General features: G+C 49.5%; 1 protein-coding gene across 12 annotated transcripts in view; it reads left to right on the top strand.

The window, feature by feature from the left end:
- Nucleotides 1–15,341, top strand: part of Rnf220 (ring finger protein 220) — a 236,326-nt gene that overhangs the window by 205,716 nt on the left and 15,269 nt on the right. For 4 of the 12 annotated variants that reach the window (XM_042271697.2, XM_076564869.1, XM_076564872.1 and 1 more), the window contains 3 exons: nt 2,829–2,930; nt 11,805–11,847; nt 15,162–15,205. In XM_042271697.2, coding sequence (XP_042127631.1) covers nt 2,829–2,930; nt 11,805–11,847; nt 15,162–15,205 — 189 coding nt within the window. The other 8 variants (XM_042271695.2, XM_076564870.1, XM_076564871.1 and 5 more) reach the window with 6 other exon arrangements.

The following is a 15,341-nucleotide window of genomic DNA, read 5'->3' as shown; positions in this document are numbered from 1 at the left end:
ATGGATTTATTCAGTCAGTGGGAGTGTAGGGAAGTTAACAAATGCCCAAAGAAGAAGCCCTCAGGGACCCCTATACTTTGGGTCAAGATAAAGTGAGGGTATTAGGAGGGTCACAGGAGAACATGTCTCCCAGTTCCCTAAAGAAAAACAGTTTCAAAATGACTGGGTGGTAGCCGGGCAGTGGTGGTGAATGCCTTTAATCCCAGCACTCGAGAGGCAGAGCCAAGCAGATCTCTGTGAGTTTGAGGCCAGCCTGGTCTACAAAGCAAAATCTAGGACAGGCACCAAAACTATACAAAGAAACCCTGTCTCGAAAAGTCTAAATAAATAAATAAAGAAATAAAGAAAAAGTGTCACAAAATGTCTGGGTGGTCAGGGGTCCAGTGAAGAAAGAAGCATGAAGTGGTCCATATATTTGAAAGGCCTAAAATCACCAGTGACCTCTGAGAGGGTAATTTTGGGAAAAGGAGCCAATGACAAGTATCCCCTCCATGACTTTGGCCAGCCATCCCTTGGGCCTTGAGAAGGAGAGGAGGTCGGCTATTCGCCCTCATTCAAAACTTGCTAAGCCACAGCCAACTGCAAAAGGAGGAACAGAGAACCCAGGCCAGCCTGGGATTGGTGCAGACCATGGCCAAGGCCTGGAATAGAAAGGGACAGAGGAACCAGGCAGCTGGGGACTGGAGGAAGCAAGAAGCCACACCGGCCTGTTGGCCCAGACTGCCATGTTTAATGGTGGAGTAACTGAAGGTCATGGCCAAGCTTCTAGTTCAGCCACTACCTGAGTGTGAGTGGCAGGCCGAGACATTGGAACCAGAAGGGCTAGTGTTCTCAGGGCCGGCCCTGGCAGACACGCTCTTCATCCATACTTACCTCTCACATATGTGACCCGTAGGTCAGAATGTATACCCAGGAAGTCTTAAGCACAGACACGTCCTGCAACCTGGGACACTGGCATACTGATCACTAGAGGCAGAGAAAAGGGACCACTGCCCACCTATTCCCAGATAAACTCCCCAAAACTGATCAGTCAAGCTGGCTTCTCCTTGGTCTTGACCTCAGCTTTAGGGAAGCAGGTCATAGGAGAAAGAGGTAGAAAGCAGACGGTTGAAATGAGCATCTGAGCAGACAGGGAGGGAGGGAGGGAGGGAGAAAGAGGAGAGGGCGAGGGGCCCTTAGACAAGATTGATGGCCTCGTTGCCATTAAGAAAAAAATTAGCCGGTGGCGGCTATCATATTAAAGGGTGAAGAAGCCGTGAATTATTTTCTTAAAGATCTTATCGCTTACAATGATAATTTTACCTTCCAAAAGGCCACTTTTAATGAGGCGAAGAGCCAGGCAAAAAGTCATGATTTAATGCCAGGATTTTTTTTTTCAAAACACATTTTACTGCTTTTTGGTCCATGTTTAAAAAGCGCCAGTGACCTTTTTTTATTCCGCTTGCCCCAGGTGTAATGCGGAGGCCTCTCAGGGCTTCTAACCCAGAGAGAGACAGAGGCAGACAGAGGAGAGCTTTGTTACTGTTGGGGGGTCCACACACTGTGACACACTGTTCTCTCTCCTCAACATCTTCCTTGGGATTGGAGAGGAACATTGCCTGACATCTTTCTGGCTGGGGCTGTCACCCACCAGGCCTCCCCTCAGGCTTAGGTAGGTGAAGAAGGCCCATTTGGAGGCAATCCCATTCCAGGCCCTCTGCAGCCTCCTCCCTCCTCCCGCTCCTGGACCTTGGACACTTCAGGGTACCCTGGCACATCAGCAGCTGGGACCAGACCCCCTCACTTCCAGGGCCCTTAGCCAAGGATGTACAGCACGGCCACCGCATGCGGGTCACATCCTAAGGTTCAGTCAGAGATGAAGGATAAATGGCCGCTCCATCTTCCCCAAATTGCTTTCTTTGGGCTGTCACTGGTGATTTGGCATAGTTTTCAAAGCTGGGGAGGGCTTCTAGGGAATTGTGTGCTTCCGGCTCAGAGCTGTGCAAGCTGAAGAAGGGAGGGAGCATGGATTATTTTTCAGGCCTCTGAGCACCCCATTCGCAGCTGAACAGGCCTTGGCAAGAGCTGGCTCTTGGGCTGAACATGCCATGTGGTATTTAGAATTGTGGTGCTCGCACACAATTTGAAGCAGACAGTTTATTAATCTAAACTGCAGGCGTATGTAGAAGAGGCCACCCGAGATTGACGGAGGGGGATTAGTTTTGCTGGGGTTTTTGCTGGGGTCATCACCACAGCGCAGGGCTAAATGCACCCAGCGTACATCCCTGGCTACATGCTGGAAACTCATACATACTATTTAATTTACTGTCTCCATAGTGGGGCTGCCATCAGCCTGTATTAGGGGCAGGCAAGGTGGCAGGTATGTGGCTTTACCCCCAGCCCTTCACATGGGTCCCAGAGTCTGTGTTCTGGAAAGAAGAAAAGAAAGCACGTCTAGTTCAGTCTGCCGAGGGCGGGTCAGTGGTCCCTCCCTACTTAGAGCTTAGCGGGAACAATGCTCTAGCTAGTGCTGTGGGTCATGCTTGCATCCTCAGCACCCTGGGGCCCGTGATAAGAGGGCCATTGGGAGGTCCAGGCCAGCCTGGGCTAAGAGTGAGACATTGTCGCAAACAAAATCCGCAAGCAAGGGTCTATATGTAGAACTAAAACCATCCATCCTCTCTCAAAGCTGGACTTCTGTGTTGACCTCATCAGTTCAGAGTTTCATAGTCCTCCATCCCTGGGCCTCCCTCTGTCTCACTGCTAAAACTCCCAGAGGACAGGGAGCTCCTGGGCACTGAACGTTGGTCTCACTTGGCCTGGGGCCATGTGTCCTTTTCTTCTTCCAGTCCCTCCTGTTGTCTGCTTCCATCAAGAGGGAAGGAGACTCTCCGACGGCATCACCACACTCTTCGACCACCGATGACCTGCACCACTCCGACAGATACCAGGTGAGGAGGGGGTGGCAGGAGCCAGGAGGAATCTCCCCTGGGGGAGAGAGTCCGACCCATGCATGGTGCCAGCTCCTCCTGACGAGGCCGGAGCTGTGTTTGGTGCCCTTTATATCCAGTGGCCCAAGTGAACTTAGAAAGCACAGGTGTCAGGGAATGGGCCTTATCACGCAGATGGATTTTAGGGTGAGATGTCAAGTTCTTTGGGGCTCTGCTGGTTTTGAGCACTTTTGAGTTATCCTATCTCTCAGGGAGTGGCTTATGGGATTCTTGTCTTATAAGAGGGCCTAGAAGTGTAGTCCAGAATCACCAGAGATTTCTGACCTCAAAAGCCAGACCCCTGGAGCCAAACAAGCATGCCAAACCTCGAGATCAGGGAGAAGCAAGCAGATACTGCTTACGGGTGTCATAGTCAAAGAGCAAGGAGATAAGTCCTAAGAGATGAGGGCAGGGAGAGGACCCGAGGGCAGCAGTGGAACTTTCGATGCGCTTTCTCTGAGGTAGAAAGGAGAACGACCTTCCTCCAGGGGCCCGCGTCTGGGAGCTGGAGCCCTGCTGTTGAGAACACACTCAGATGGCAGAAAACACGATCCTGCTCCAAGGACCAGTTGTTTCCATGGCAGCAGGGCTTTCCAGGGAGCCCCGGCTGGAAAGGGCAAAGGACTCTGACCTGATGTGGAAAGGCAGAGCAAGCATGCTAGTAACCTGGATGGACAGCCAGGGAATCTGTCAGCGTCCAGGGAACCTTGGCTGGAACTGAAGAAAGGTGTTTCTCAGGAACCCTTTCCTCCCAGCCGGCAGCCTGGCATCAGGATGCCAAGCTTTCCGAGTGGGGTGCCAAGTACAGCAAGGCACTGGGATGTGACTCCCGGAGAGAGCACTTGCCTAGCATGGACCAATCCCAGCACCATTTAGGAAAAGAAGACAAAATTTTCTAGGCCTAAGAGTAGGCTAGACCCCCCCAGGCCACTGGCCTCTCCTCAGTGTAGGGTTAAAATGCATAGCCCAAGGGGCCCGAGAGTTGGCTCAGTGGTCAAGAGCACTTCCAGAGGACCCTGGGCTCATAACCATCTAGAACCCCAGTCCCAAGGGATCCAACATCCTCTCTGGCCTCCGTGGGCACTACACATACAAGTAAAACACCAATACACATAAAAAAGAATAGTATTTTTTTAATTATTTAAAAAATAAAATGCGGCCGGGCGGTGGTGGCGCACGCCTTTAATCCCAGCACTCGGGAGGCAGAGCCAGGCGGATCTTTGTGAGTTCGAGGCCAGCCTGGGCTACCAAGTGAGTTCCAGGAAAGGCGCAAAGCTACACAGAGAAACCCTGTCTCGAAAAAACCAAAAAAAAAAAAAAATAAAATAAAATAAAATAAAATAAAATGCATAGCTCAAAGTGCCATGGCTAGGGAGAAATCTATGCATCCATGAATGCTGTTTTGTTTTTAAATAGTATGTATGTGTGTAGGTGGGGGGCTCAGAAACACACACACACACACACACACACACACACACACACACACACACACACACACAAGTGTAGATGCCCATGGAGGCCAGAAGTGTTGAATTCCCTACAAGTGGAGTTACAGGTGGTTGTGATGGGTGCCAGGAACCGAACTTGGATCCTCTGGAAGAACTCTTAACCAATGAGCCATCATCTCTCTAGCCCCATGAACCCTTTTCTGAGAGAGAGAGAGAGAGAGAGAGAGAGAGAGACAGACAGACAGACAGACAGACAGACAGACAGACAGAGAGACCCAGTCAGCCCTGGACACTGCACTAATAAGACAACCTGGCTGGAGGTGACCTGACTCTAGAGACCTTTGGTGTAAGGAGATAAGACTCTGTCCCACAGAGTTCCCTTCCAAAGGATAGGCAGAGAGAGGCCCGCCCTCCGAGACCCACCCTCTACCCCCTGCTCACTGCAGCCTCAACACCTGCTAAAGAGGAAAAAAAAAGACCACCTGACCCCCATTCCTCTCCTCAGAATGTGTTTCTTTTATTCTCTGAAGCATATGAGGAAAGCCTCTTGCCTAAAAGAATATGCCCACATAGCTTGGCGGTGGTGGCGCATGCCTTTAATCCCAGCACTCGGGAGGCAGAGCCGGGCGGATCTCTGTGAGATCGAGGCCAGCCTGGGCTACCAAGTGAGTTCCAGGAAAGGCGCAAAGCTACACAGAGAAACCCTGTCTCGGAAAAAAAAAAAAAAAAAAAAAAAAAAGAATATGCCCACACATTCTTAGCTGGTATTTATTTGCAACTGACTTAGAGATGTATGGAAACTTCTGGAACACATTCGGGTACCCCTCAGACTCTGATTCTACCCCATTCTAGACTCAAAACAGCCTCCCCTATTTTGTGATAGGTTCTCACCATGTTGCCCAGGCTGGCCCCAAACTCACAGTGATCCCCCTACCTCTGCCTCACAAGTGCTAGTATTACAGTTATGTGTTACTGTGTACAAACATTTCAGGGTTTTTTGTTTTGTTTTGTTTTGTTTTGTTTTTGGTGGGGGAGGTAGAGGTACAGAGCCTCACACTGTAACTCAAGCTGACTCACACTTGATGCAATCCTTTGCCTCAGCCTCCCGAATTGAAGGATTTCCAAGTACTTTCGTAAATGACCAATCAGATTAAGTAATTTATTAGATAAAGTTCAAGGTCCTTTTGTAGCACCAAGATTCTTTGATTTAGAGCCAACTTGTATTCCCACATTCATTCTTGGTCTTCCCTTCCACAGTACCTCTGCCTCAACGTCCTGAGTTACCTACTCCCTGAACACGCCTTCTCTCCCTGCCCTCTCTATAGACAAGCTGCTTTTGACAGAAATCTTTCACCCCACAAATTTCTATTTGTCCCTCAACATCCTGCTAAAACACTGTCCCCTCCGAGAAATCTTCCCAGATCATCTACCTCTTCTTATGACCCCATGTGTCCCGAATTTTGGCACAGTTGAACTATATTGTGATCGCCTGATCAGATATTCATCCATTAGCTAATAATATCTAGCAGACCATACCAAAATTTGTTGGCATAGCACAAATTAATATTTCCCCCTTTTCTCTCTTAAAAATTTAAATTACTGTATCTAGCATTTGGTTTCATGAAGCATTTCACATGAACCATGTTGATTCTCCACCCCCATCTTCTCTCCAGTCCCCCTGGTATGGCCTTCCACCCCGTCCCCAGAGCTCCTTTCTGCTCTATGTCACCTGTGTCCTGGTGTCTCCTGAATTCCTCAGTTCCTCCTTTTCCCTCCTTTCAGTCTCCTTACTAGATTCATAAAATATGCCCACACTCTTGCGTATACATAGGGACGCATGCTAGGATCTCACACTCTCTGTATATACATATAGACATTACATGCTAGGATCTCACACTCTCTGTATATACATATGGACATTACATGCTAGGATCTCACACTCTCTGTATATACATACATATGGACATTACATGCTAGGATCTCACACTCTCTGTATATACATATGGACATTACATGCTAGGATCTCACACTCTCTGTATATACATATGGACATTACATGCTAGGATCTCACACTCTCTGTATATACATATGGACATTACATGCTAGGATCTCACACTCTCTGTATATACATATGGACATTACATGCTAGGATCTCACACTCTCTGTATATACATACATATGGACATTACATGCTAGGATCTCACACTCTCTGTATATACATATGGACATTACATGCTAGGATCTCACACTCTCTCTAAATATACATATGGACATTACATGCTAGGATCTCACTCTCTCTGTATATACATATGGACATTACATGCTAGGATCTCACACTCTCTCTAAATATACATATGGACATTACATGCTAGGATCTCACACTCTCTATATATACATATGGACATTACATGCTAGGATCTCACACTCTCTATATATACATATGGACATTACATGCTAGGATCTCACACTCTCTGTATATACATATGGACATTACATGCTAGGATCTCACACTCTATATATATACATATGGATATTACATCCCAAGATCCACATGTAAGAGAGAACATGGAATGTTTTCCTGAGTCTGGGTTATTGTGCTTAATATAATTCTTTCTGGATCCACCCATTTGCCTGCAAATTTCATGATTCTCTATTTCTCTACAATGGAATAGAATTCCATTGTGTAGGGCTGGGGGTGGGATGGCTCACTGAGTCAAGAGTTTACTATATAAACATGAGGACCTGAGTCAGACCCCAGCACCCTTGTAAAAAGCCAGACATGACAGCATAGACACGTGCCTATAGTTCCAGTGCCGGGGGCAGAAGCAGGAGGATCCCAAGGTCTTGCTTATCAGCCAACTATTGGAGATGAACTTTTCCGGTCCATGAGGGACCATCTCAAAAAATAAAATGGAGAGCAAGAAGAGACACCCAACATTTACCTTTGGCCTACACACACACATGCACAGGACAGTGTGTACACCACAGACAGGCAGACAGACACACAGACACACACACAAATATATACACAATTCCATCACGTATATATAGTACATTTTCAATATCCAGTCTTTTTTTTTAATTATATTTATTTAGTTTTGGTTTTTTGAGACAGAGTTTCTCTGTGTAGTGCTGGCTGTTCTGGATCTAGCTCTGTAGATCAGGCTGGCCTCAAACTCATAGAGATCTGCCTGCCTCCACTAGATTTATTTATTTTTATCTGTATGAATGGTTTTGACTTCATGTATGTATGTGTACCAGGTGAACACCTGGTGTCCTCAGAGGTCAGAAGAGGGAGTCAGATCCCCTGGAACTAGTGTTACAGCCACCATATAGGTGCTGGGACCTGAACTTGGGTCCTTTGCAAAAATAATTCCTTTTAACTGCTAAGCCATTCTGCCAGCCCCTCATTATCCATCCTTGTTGATGGACATCTAGGCTGTCTCCATTTCCTAGTTATTATAAATAATGTAGCAATAAACATGGATGTGCACGTGTCTGTGGTAGGTATGGTCATTGGCTAGCCACCCCCTGTTCATGTAGCTCATTCAGAGCTGACCTCACCACATGTTCAAAGTTATACTGCCCCTGGTTCCTGTCCTGTCCACAACTACATTTCCCTCTCTCCTCCCTCTCTTTCCTCAATGGGGATTGAACCCGGGACCTCATGCATGCTAGGCAACCACTCTAGCAACTGAGCTACATTTCCAGCCTACCTCTCACCTTCTTTTCTTAGCAGATTCTAAGTAGTGTCCTACTAAGACAGAGGCCAAAACTGCAAGGCTTCTTGAAACCAGAATCTGGAAGTTATACAGCATCATTTCCATCATCCATCACTTTTTTTTTTTTAGATTTATTTATTATGTATACAGTGGTCTGTCTGCATATATATGCCTGCACGCCAGAAGAGAGCAACAGATCTTATGGATGGTTGTGAGCCACCATGTGGTTGCTGGGAATTGAACTCAGGACCTCTGGAAGAGCAGTCAGTGCTCTTAACCACTGAGCCATCTCTCCAGCCCTCATCCATCACTTTCTATTGGGCAAAGCAAGACTCAAAGCCAGTCCTTAATCAAGGGATGAGGAAATGCCATTCTGTTTTGTTTTGTTTTGTTTTTTTCTTGAGACAGGGTTTCTCTGTGTAGCTTTGGAGCCTGTCCTGGAACTCGCTTTGTAGACCAGGCTGGCCTCGAACTCACAGAGATCCACCTACCTCTGCCTCCCAAGTGCTGGGATTAAAGGCGTTTGCCACCACTGCCCAGCGGAAATGCCATTCTGGAGAAAACCTGCAAAGAACGGTGACAACATTTATCTCAATGAATCTGACTCTCCACTGGACTTGGAGTTCCTCCAAAGCAAAGACCTGGCCTTAGCCTTCCTTTGTTCAAATGTTTATCTGGTACCATTCCCACACAGCCAGTGTCCTTGCCTCATTATGCCTTAGTGTTTCAATGTAAAGAAAAGGGAGTAAGTGAGATTCTAAGATAGCACAGTGAAGGGAAAATGACCACAAGCCTCACAGAGGGGGTAGTGACTAACCTGTGTTCCAGAAAAGGACCAGAAATTCCCCTTGGTGAACAAGGAAGGAAGATATTCTAGATAAAGGCAATACTGTGTGCAAAGAGCCCAGTGGAATATGGAATGGTATATTGAGGGTCCTGTTACAATCCAGTATGCTCTCAGAATTAAAGCTAAACACTCCCTGGATGTGTTTTTGGAAAGTGAAATTCACAGGACCTGAAACTAGAAACTGGCTAGGAACCTCCTGCTTTTTCTGCCATCCCAGGCACATACGCTGGACTTTATAAATCGCCGAAAGCCAAGCATTTCCAACCATCCAGGAGGCCAAAACAGTACAAATTGCAAGTTGAAGCCAAGTTTGGCTCAAGTTCAAAGTTCAAACTAAAATATTGAAAGGTGATGGAGGTGTAACTCAGTAGTAGAGCACTTAGTATATTTGAGGCCCTATTTTGATTCAGTCCCCAATACTGGGGGAAAAATAAATTCACCAAACTAGGCAGAGGGCATTGGTTTCTGGTTTGGATTCCTATTGATCCCCGCTGAGTGTCTAACCCACTTCAACCATGACGTCACTTTACCATCATGGCAACTGTACAAGGTAAAATTCATGATCTCCAGACTTTTCTAATAATATAACTTATGAGAAACAAGTTAAAATTTGAAACAGAAATCGGTGTGTCCTTATCCCCTAGATTGCCCCTGGGTTAGTCCAGATTTCCACCAGTAACTCATCCCTGAAATGAACAGCTTACATGGTTCCTGGTTTTAGTCTATAATTGGTTGGCCTTGTTGCTTTGGGTCTGTGGTGGCACAGAAGACTTCTCACTAGGCCCCACCTCTTTCAGGTTCTCTCACCTCCGGGAGAAGTAAGCCAGAGACCAAGTCTTCAACACATGGGCCTTGAGGGAAGATTCTAGATTCAAACTAGATCAATCCCCCAGCTCTTTATTGGCTCAGGGCTTGCCTCATGTCCTCTATCCCACTAGATACGGATGAGCTGCCTTCCAAGCAAAGAAGTATTTAAATAGTGAAAACACACATGATCAGAAGAAAGTTAAGGAAACAAGAAAACTCAGAGACAACAAACCCAGTAACGAGGTAGAAAAAAAAAATGGAGCCTTGCCATACATAGTCCTGATGGATGAACGGCAGTGAGCAGTGGCTATCACAGAGCACGGAGATATCTGAACCAGAGCACACAGTGTTCAAAAGATCCCTAGGTAGCTCTGCAAAGCTGCCAGGGAGGCAAAGGATGGAATAGACATGGTCCAACAGACTAAAGAAGCAGGCAGGGCAGGGCAGGGCAGGGGAGGTGTGAGTCAAGTTGCAGATCTTCTCCACGGTAAATCTTTGAAAGATTTAAAGAAAGGGAAACTTGTTAATTTTGAACAAAAGAAAGATCATGTGTGAAGTGTGGAGGATTGGTTGCAGGAAGAGAACCTGGAGATCAAGAAATAAGCTAGGAAACACTTGCAATCGGGAGAGCTATTAGGAGCTAAGTGTTGTGAAAACCAAGGTAGTCACTGAAGAAATCCCGAGGGTCGTCGTCCTTATAGCTAAGAGACATGCTGGGCCCTGGTTTGCGCAAATGACTCATAGCAACCCCAGCTCTGGAGTGGTCAGCCCTCCAATACAACTTTATACCAACAAAAAATGATCGAGATGGATATAATCTTACAGCAGGGGAAGCTTCAGGTTGTGGGAGATAGACAGGAGGTGCAGATAAAATTTAAATATTTAAAGGCGTTTTCCCAAGAGCCAGAAGATTCACAGGGCACTGGTGGCACACATCCCAACACTCGGGAGGAGGCAGAGGCAGGCGGTCCGCCTGGTCTACATAGTCATTGCCAGGACAGCCAGTGTTGTTCAGTGTTGTCTCGAAAAACAAAACAAAAGAGAGTGAGAGAGATCCAGAAGTTGCACCAGGAGGGATAGACGGAAGTCAAGGGCATCAAGGGCAACCGAGTGGGCCCACCTGAACGGGCGTCCTGAGAACCTGGGCGGAAGGCGCCCATTTAGATCGCGGTTGGCCTAACGGGCTCGTGAGGCCCGCGGGAGCTCCAGGAGGCATGGCCTGCAGCCGGTGAAACGTGGGGCATCCTGCGATGGGCTTTGGCGGCGGCGGGCCCCGCAGAGGAGCGGGAATTCCTAGGCCTTCCCCCCCCCCCCCCCGGGAAAAGCCACCCCTTTGGAGGTGCTGCCCTGGGCCCGCGCGCGCGGGGGAGCAGGAGCCCAGGTCGACCTCCGAGGCCTGGACCGCGGCGTGGCGGGAAGCCCCAGGGGGCCGCCCAAGCTGGGGCGGAGAGTCCTCGGGGGCCGTGGGAGGGGCCGGAGGGGGGCGGCCCCAGCAGGTCGTCCACCCCGGTCGCCAGCCCGGCCGCAGTTTCCTGGCCCGGGTCTGCCCGCAACCCCCCCCCCCCCCCGCCCTCCCGTGAACTTTCACCCCCAGCGCGTTACGGCGGCGGATCACGTGACCAGGGCCAACATGGCCGCCGCCGCTGCTGGGAGCTGAGGTGCCGCCGCCGCCGGGCAGCCGGGGGGAATCCGCCCGCATCGCCGCCCTCGCCGGCCGGGCCGCCGCGGGGCCCAGAGCGCCAGAGGCTGGGGCTGGGGCGGCACCGCGCGGCGGCCGCGGGGTCCCGTTAAAGCAGCCCCGGCGGCTATGCCGAGGGCCCGGAGCGGCCGGCGGAGCAGGGGGGCCGGCGGGAGGGAGGAAGTAGGTTTGTTTACGGGCTGTTTGGGGCGGGGCGGGCCTGGATGAGGGTCGGGTGCTGGGGCAGGGGCCGGGACTCCAGGCCGCGTCTGACGCTTCTCTGCTTTATTTATTTATTTTTTTTTCTTGCATCTGCCGGGGATTCTCTCCCAGACCTTCCTGCGAGTGCGAGCCAACCGGCAAACCCGACTGAATGGTGAGTCCGGTCCGGCCCCTCCCTCCGCCCCACCCCCGGCCTCCTCCCTCCTCCACTGCCCGCGGCTCCTGGCTTGCCTGGGTCTCTTCATCATCGGGCCAACCGACTTCTTGGCAGTCACAGCGTCTGAGAGTGCAAACCGAGGCTGCCGCCCTCAGTTTCCCCGTCTGTCTAATGGAGGGTTCCAGTGCTCAGCTCGTGCCCAAGCCTCTCTAAAGGCCCGAAAAGAACCCTGGGGGACAATAAGTGTCGGAGAATGAGGAACAAGCTACACAATTCCACTCGGGAGCTCAGCTTTGAATTTGCAGACTGCTGGGACCTCACTATACAAGTCGGCAGGGCGCTGAGAATGTTTTTCTTCTAGTTTTTAATCAGTGCCCGGTAGTGTGAATGCAGCCTCTCTGCTGACACTTGACAATGCAATGAGATCTCGAGTTCCCACGGCAACAGGAACTAACTCGTCCCAGGGCTCTTTGAGTTATCAGTCGGCCCACATTTCACAAAGGTGATCAGCATGGGCTCGACAGCTCTTAGAGGCCTTTTCTGAAAGCAGGCCGTGTATGCACTACCTGGCGGTCCCCCTTTTGGATTCAAACCTCTGGAGCATTCCTGTTTGCTGAACACAATTGAATGGTCCCGCTTTTTGTGCTGACTGAGGTGTGGTGTAAGTTGGGGTTCACTGTAAAGGGCTCAGGGTCTCTGGGCCAGCTGGTGAGTAAGACCATGGGTGTTTAAGATCCCCAGCCCCTGCCACTTGATTGCTACCTCCAGGTTTAGCCCAGTGTGGAAGAGAGAAGAGCACTCGTTGTGGGCTAGCGCCGGTCTCACCACGCCTCTGAGAGGAACATACTGCAGTGTTTTATACATGAGGAAACTGAGGCTCGGCTCTGGGAGTTGAAGGTCATTTGTTTGATATCACCAAGTTGGTGTAGCAGAGCCATGATTAAAGTCTGCTTTTCCCTAAAACCTTTGCTGCTGCAACCATGTCAAATGCTTTGACTCAGAGGAAGCTTCAAGGACAGAACTAAACACCCTGCCACACTGTGGAAAACTTGTTCAGGATTAGAGGAATGGCTGAGGGAAAGCCAGGCCTTCCTGGCTTGCCTGGTAATTCGCAGGTGAAGCTGGGCGGTCAGGGTAGATTTCTGGGGCTGTAAGGATTCCTCTGCTGGCCTCGGTGTCCTGGGCAAAGAGAACATCTAGCAGTATCGTGCTCAGTCATTTCTTTATTCAGTAATCAAATCTTCTTGTCTTGTTTTTGTTTGGAGGTGAGGGAGGGCGCCCCCATATAGCCCAGGCTAGCCTTCAACCTCAGCCTCATAGTAGTAGGATCACAGGCATTGAGCCACCATACCCCATTCAGTTATTGGATTTTACCAAATCATCAGTAGTTATCCTCATCTTACCCAGGGAGGTGCCTTCAGATTTGGCAAGAATGTGCCGGACCTCTGTTGGCACACTGCTCCACACTACATTTCCAATAACTTTTAGGAGCCTTTACCCAATTCCTTTCTGATGTCCTGCATATTTCCTTTCTCCCTAGCTCTGGTGTCAAAGCCTGTCTGAGCCTGAAATTCCAAGGAGTAGACCAACAAAGCAGGGATCTGGATCTATATGCACAAAGGGCCCAGAATACAGTCACATCGCTATAGTGGAAACACAGGGAATTGCAGAGATGAGTTAGACCTAGGTTCTGAAATCCCACATGCAGTTCTTTTGGGCTGGTAAATTTCCCTTTGCTTTTGCTCTTTCTGGGGCTACTGTTTTGCAGTTTGAGACACTCTCAGCCTCAGATCCTCCACAGGCAGAGAGGCTGGAAACCTAGCGAACTCATGGGATCAGTCTCACTTGCCCCTCTTCTGGCATCCTGACCTGGCTGCCCAAGTCTAACCCAGACCCTCGATACTTTTACAATCGTCCCTCAGGCCTGGTTCCTTATTTTGCCTTTGATACTTGTTGAGTGCTTAGGCTTGTTCCTTTATGAGGTTTCTTCATGTGTTAAAATGTGGGAAGACAAGCCAGGTGTGGTGGTACATACCTTTAATCCCAGCACTCAAGAGGCAGGTGGATCTTTGTGATTTGGAAGCCAGCCTGATCTACAGAGTGAGTTCCAGGACAGCCAAGGCTACATAGAGAAACCCTGTCTCCAAACAAACAAAAAGTGGGAAGACAACCTTTGCTTCAAATGTAGATGTTAGTGAGCGTCCTTGCATGAGTTACTGGCCCTGAGACCAACATAGCGTAGAGACCCTGACCTGTAGCATATGAACGCTCACCTGTGTTTCCCTCCCTACTGTATTCACGAATTCTCCATCAGGGTCAGCATACCTAAGCGAGTTCTTCCTGGCCCTTCAATAGAAAGCCTTTCCCTCCTTGACAAGCCCCCTATCCCTCCCCCATCAGTCTGGTCTCAAAGTGGTCATCACTTGACCTGCTGTTGCATTCTGGGAGAGGCAAAAGGAAAGAGTCTCTTGTTTTGACCTCTTCCTGCCTTGGTGACAGGAGGCTGCCGAGAAGGATTACTGAGCTAATTAGAAATGATTGCATCTCTCAGCATTAATTAGCAGTGCCGTGGGCTTGCAGTGTGCGCTTTGGAACTGAGCCCCTTTGGGACAGCATGGCAGGCAGACCTCTGCTCTGGGGCCTGCCAGCCCTCTGTACCGATTAGAGATGATGGGACAGGTTTGGGTAAGAACCCTGAGGCCTGCCCTCTTCTGGCATCCTGACCTGGCTGCCCAAGGTCTAACCCAGACCCTCTATACTTTTACAGCTGTCTCTCAGTCTCCTTTCCTGTGAAATGGGAAAGGCGACCTCAGAGATACTGCTCTTGGCATGATCTTAAGCGGTATGCTAGGTGCCATACTTGGGGCACTTGGCCCTGGGACAAAAGTTTCTAAAGGGTGAGTAAACAGTAGATCAAATCAAGTCTTGGAATAAATAGCCTGGGATTCTAACCAAGAAACCCTTTAGAGCTGTAGTTCCAAACACCAATGAGTAAGTCTCTGGGTTTGGTTTTCTGGAGACATACCTAGCTACAGGGAGTTTCTCCGCCTGCTGGGCTCATTGGGCACTGCAGCTAGGGAGGGTGGTTGCTCTTGAGGCACTTGTGGCCCACCAAGGAGCAAGCCAAGGAGCAAGGCTGGGGCCCGGAGGAGCAGGAGGCACTGAAGAACGAGGGCTACTGTCAGGCACTGCACAGAAAGGCTAATGGCTGGTAGCAGGGCAGGATGTGTCGGCCCCACCGGGGCACTGAACTACAGAGCCACAGTGGCCAGCAGCTTATTCTGTTCTTTATTTTCTGTTTCTCCATGCAGCTCGGATTGGGAAAATGAAACGGAGGAAGCAAGATGAAGGGCAGGTATGTCCCCTGTGCAACCGCCCCCTGGCAGGATCGGAGCAGGAGATGAGTAGGCATGTGGAGCATTGCCTTTCTAAGGTAGAGGGGCCGTGGCCACCCACCTTCCTTCCTCCTCCTCCCTTCCCTGACTGCTGCT

The sequence above is a fragment of the Peromyscus maniculatus genome, chromosome 2 (genome assembly GCF_049852395.1).
Source record: "Peromyscus maniculatus bairdii isolate BWxNUB_F1_BW_parent chromosome 2, HU_Pman_BW_mat_3.1, whole genome shotgun sequence".
NCBI lineage: Eukaryota > Metazoa > Chordata > Mammalia > Rodentia > Cricetidae > Peromyscus > Peromyscus maniculatus.
The sequence above is the reverse complement of the archived record's forward strand: the minus strand, read 5'-3'. Positions and strand labels throughout refer to the sequence as shown.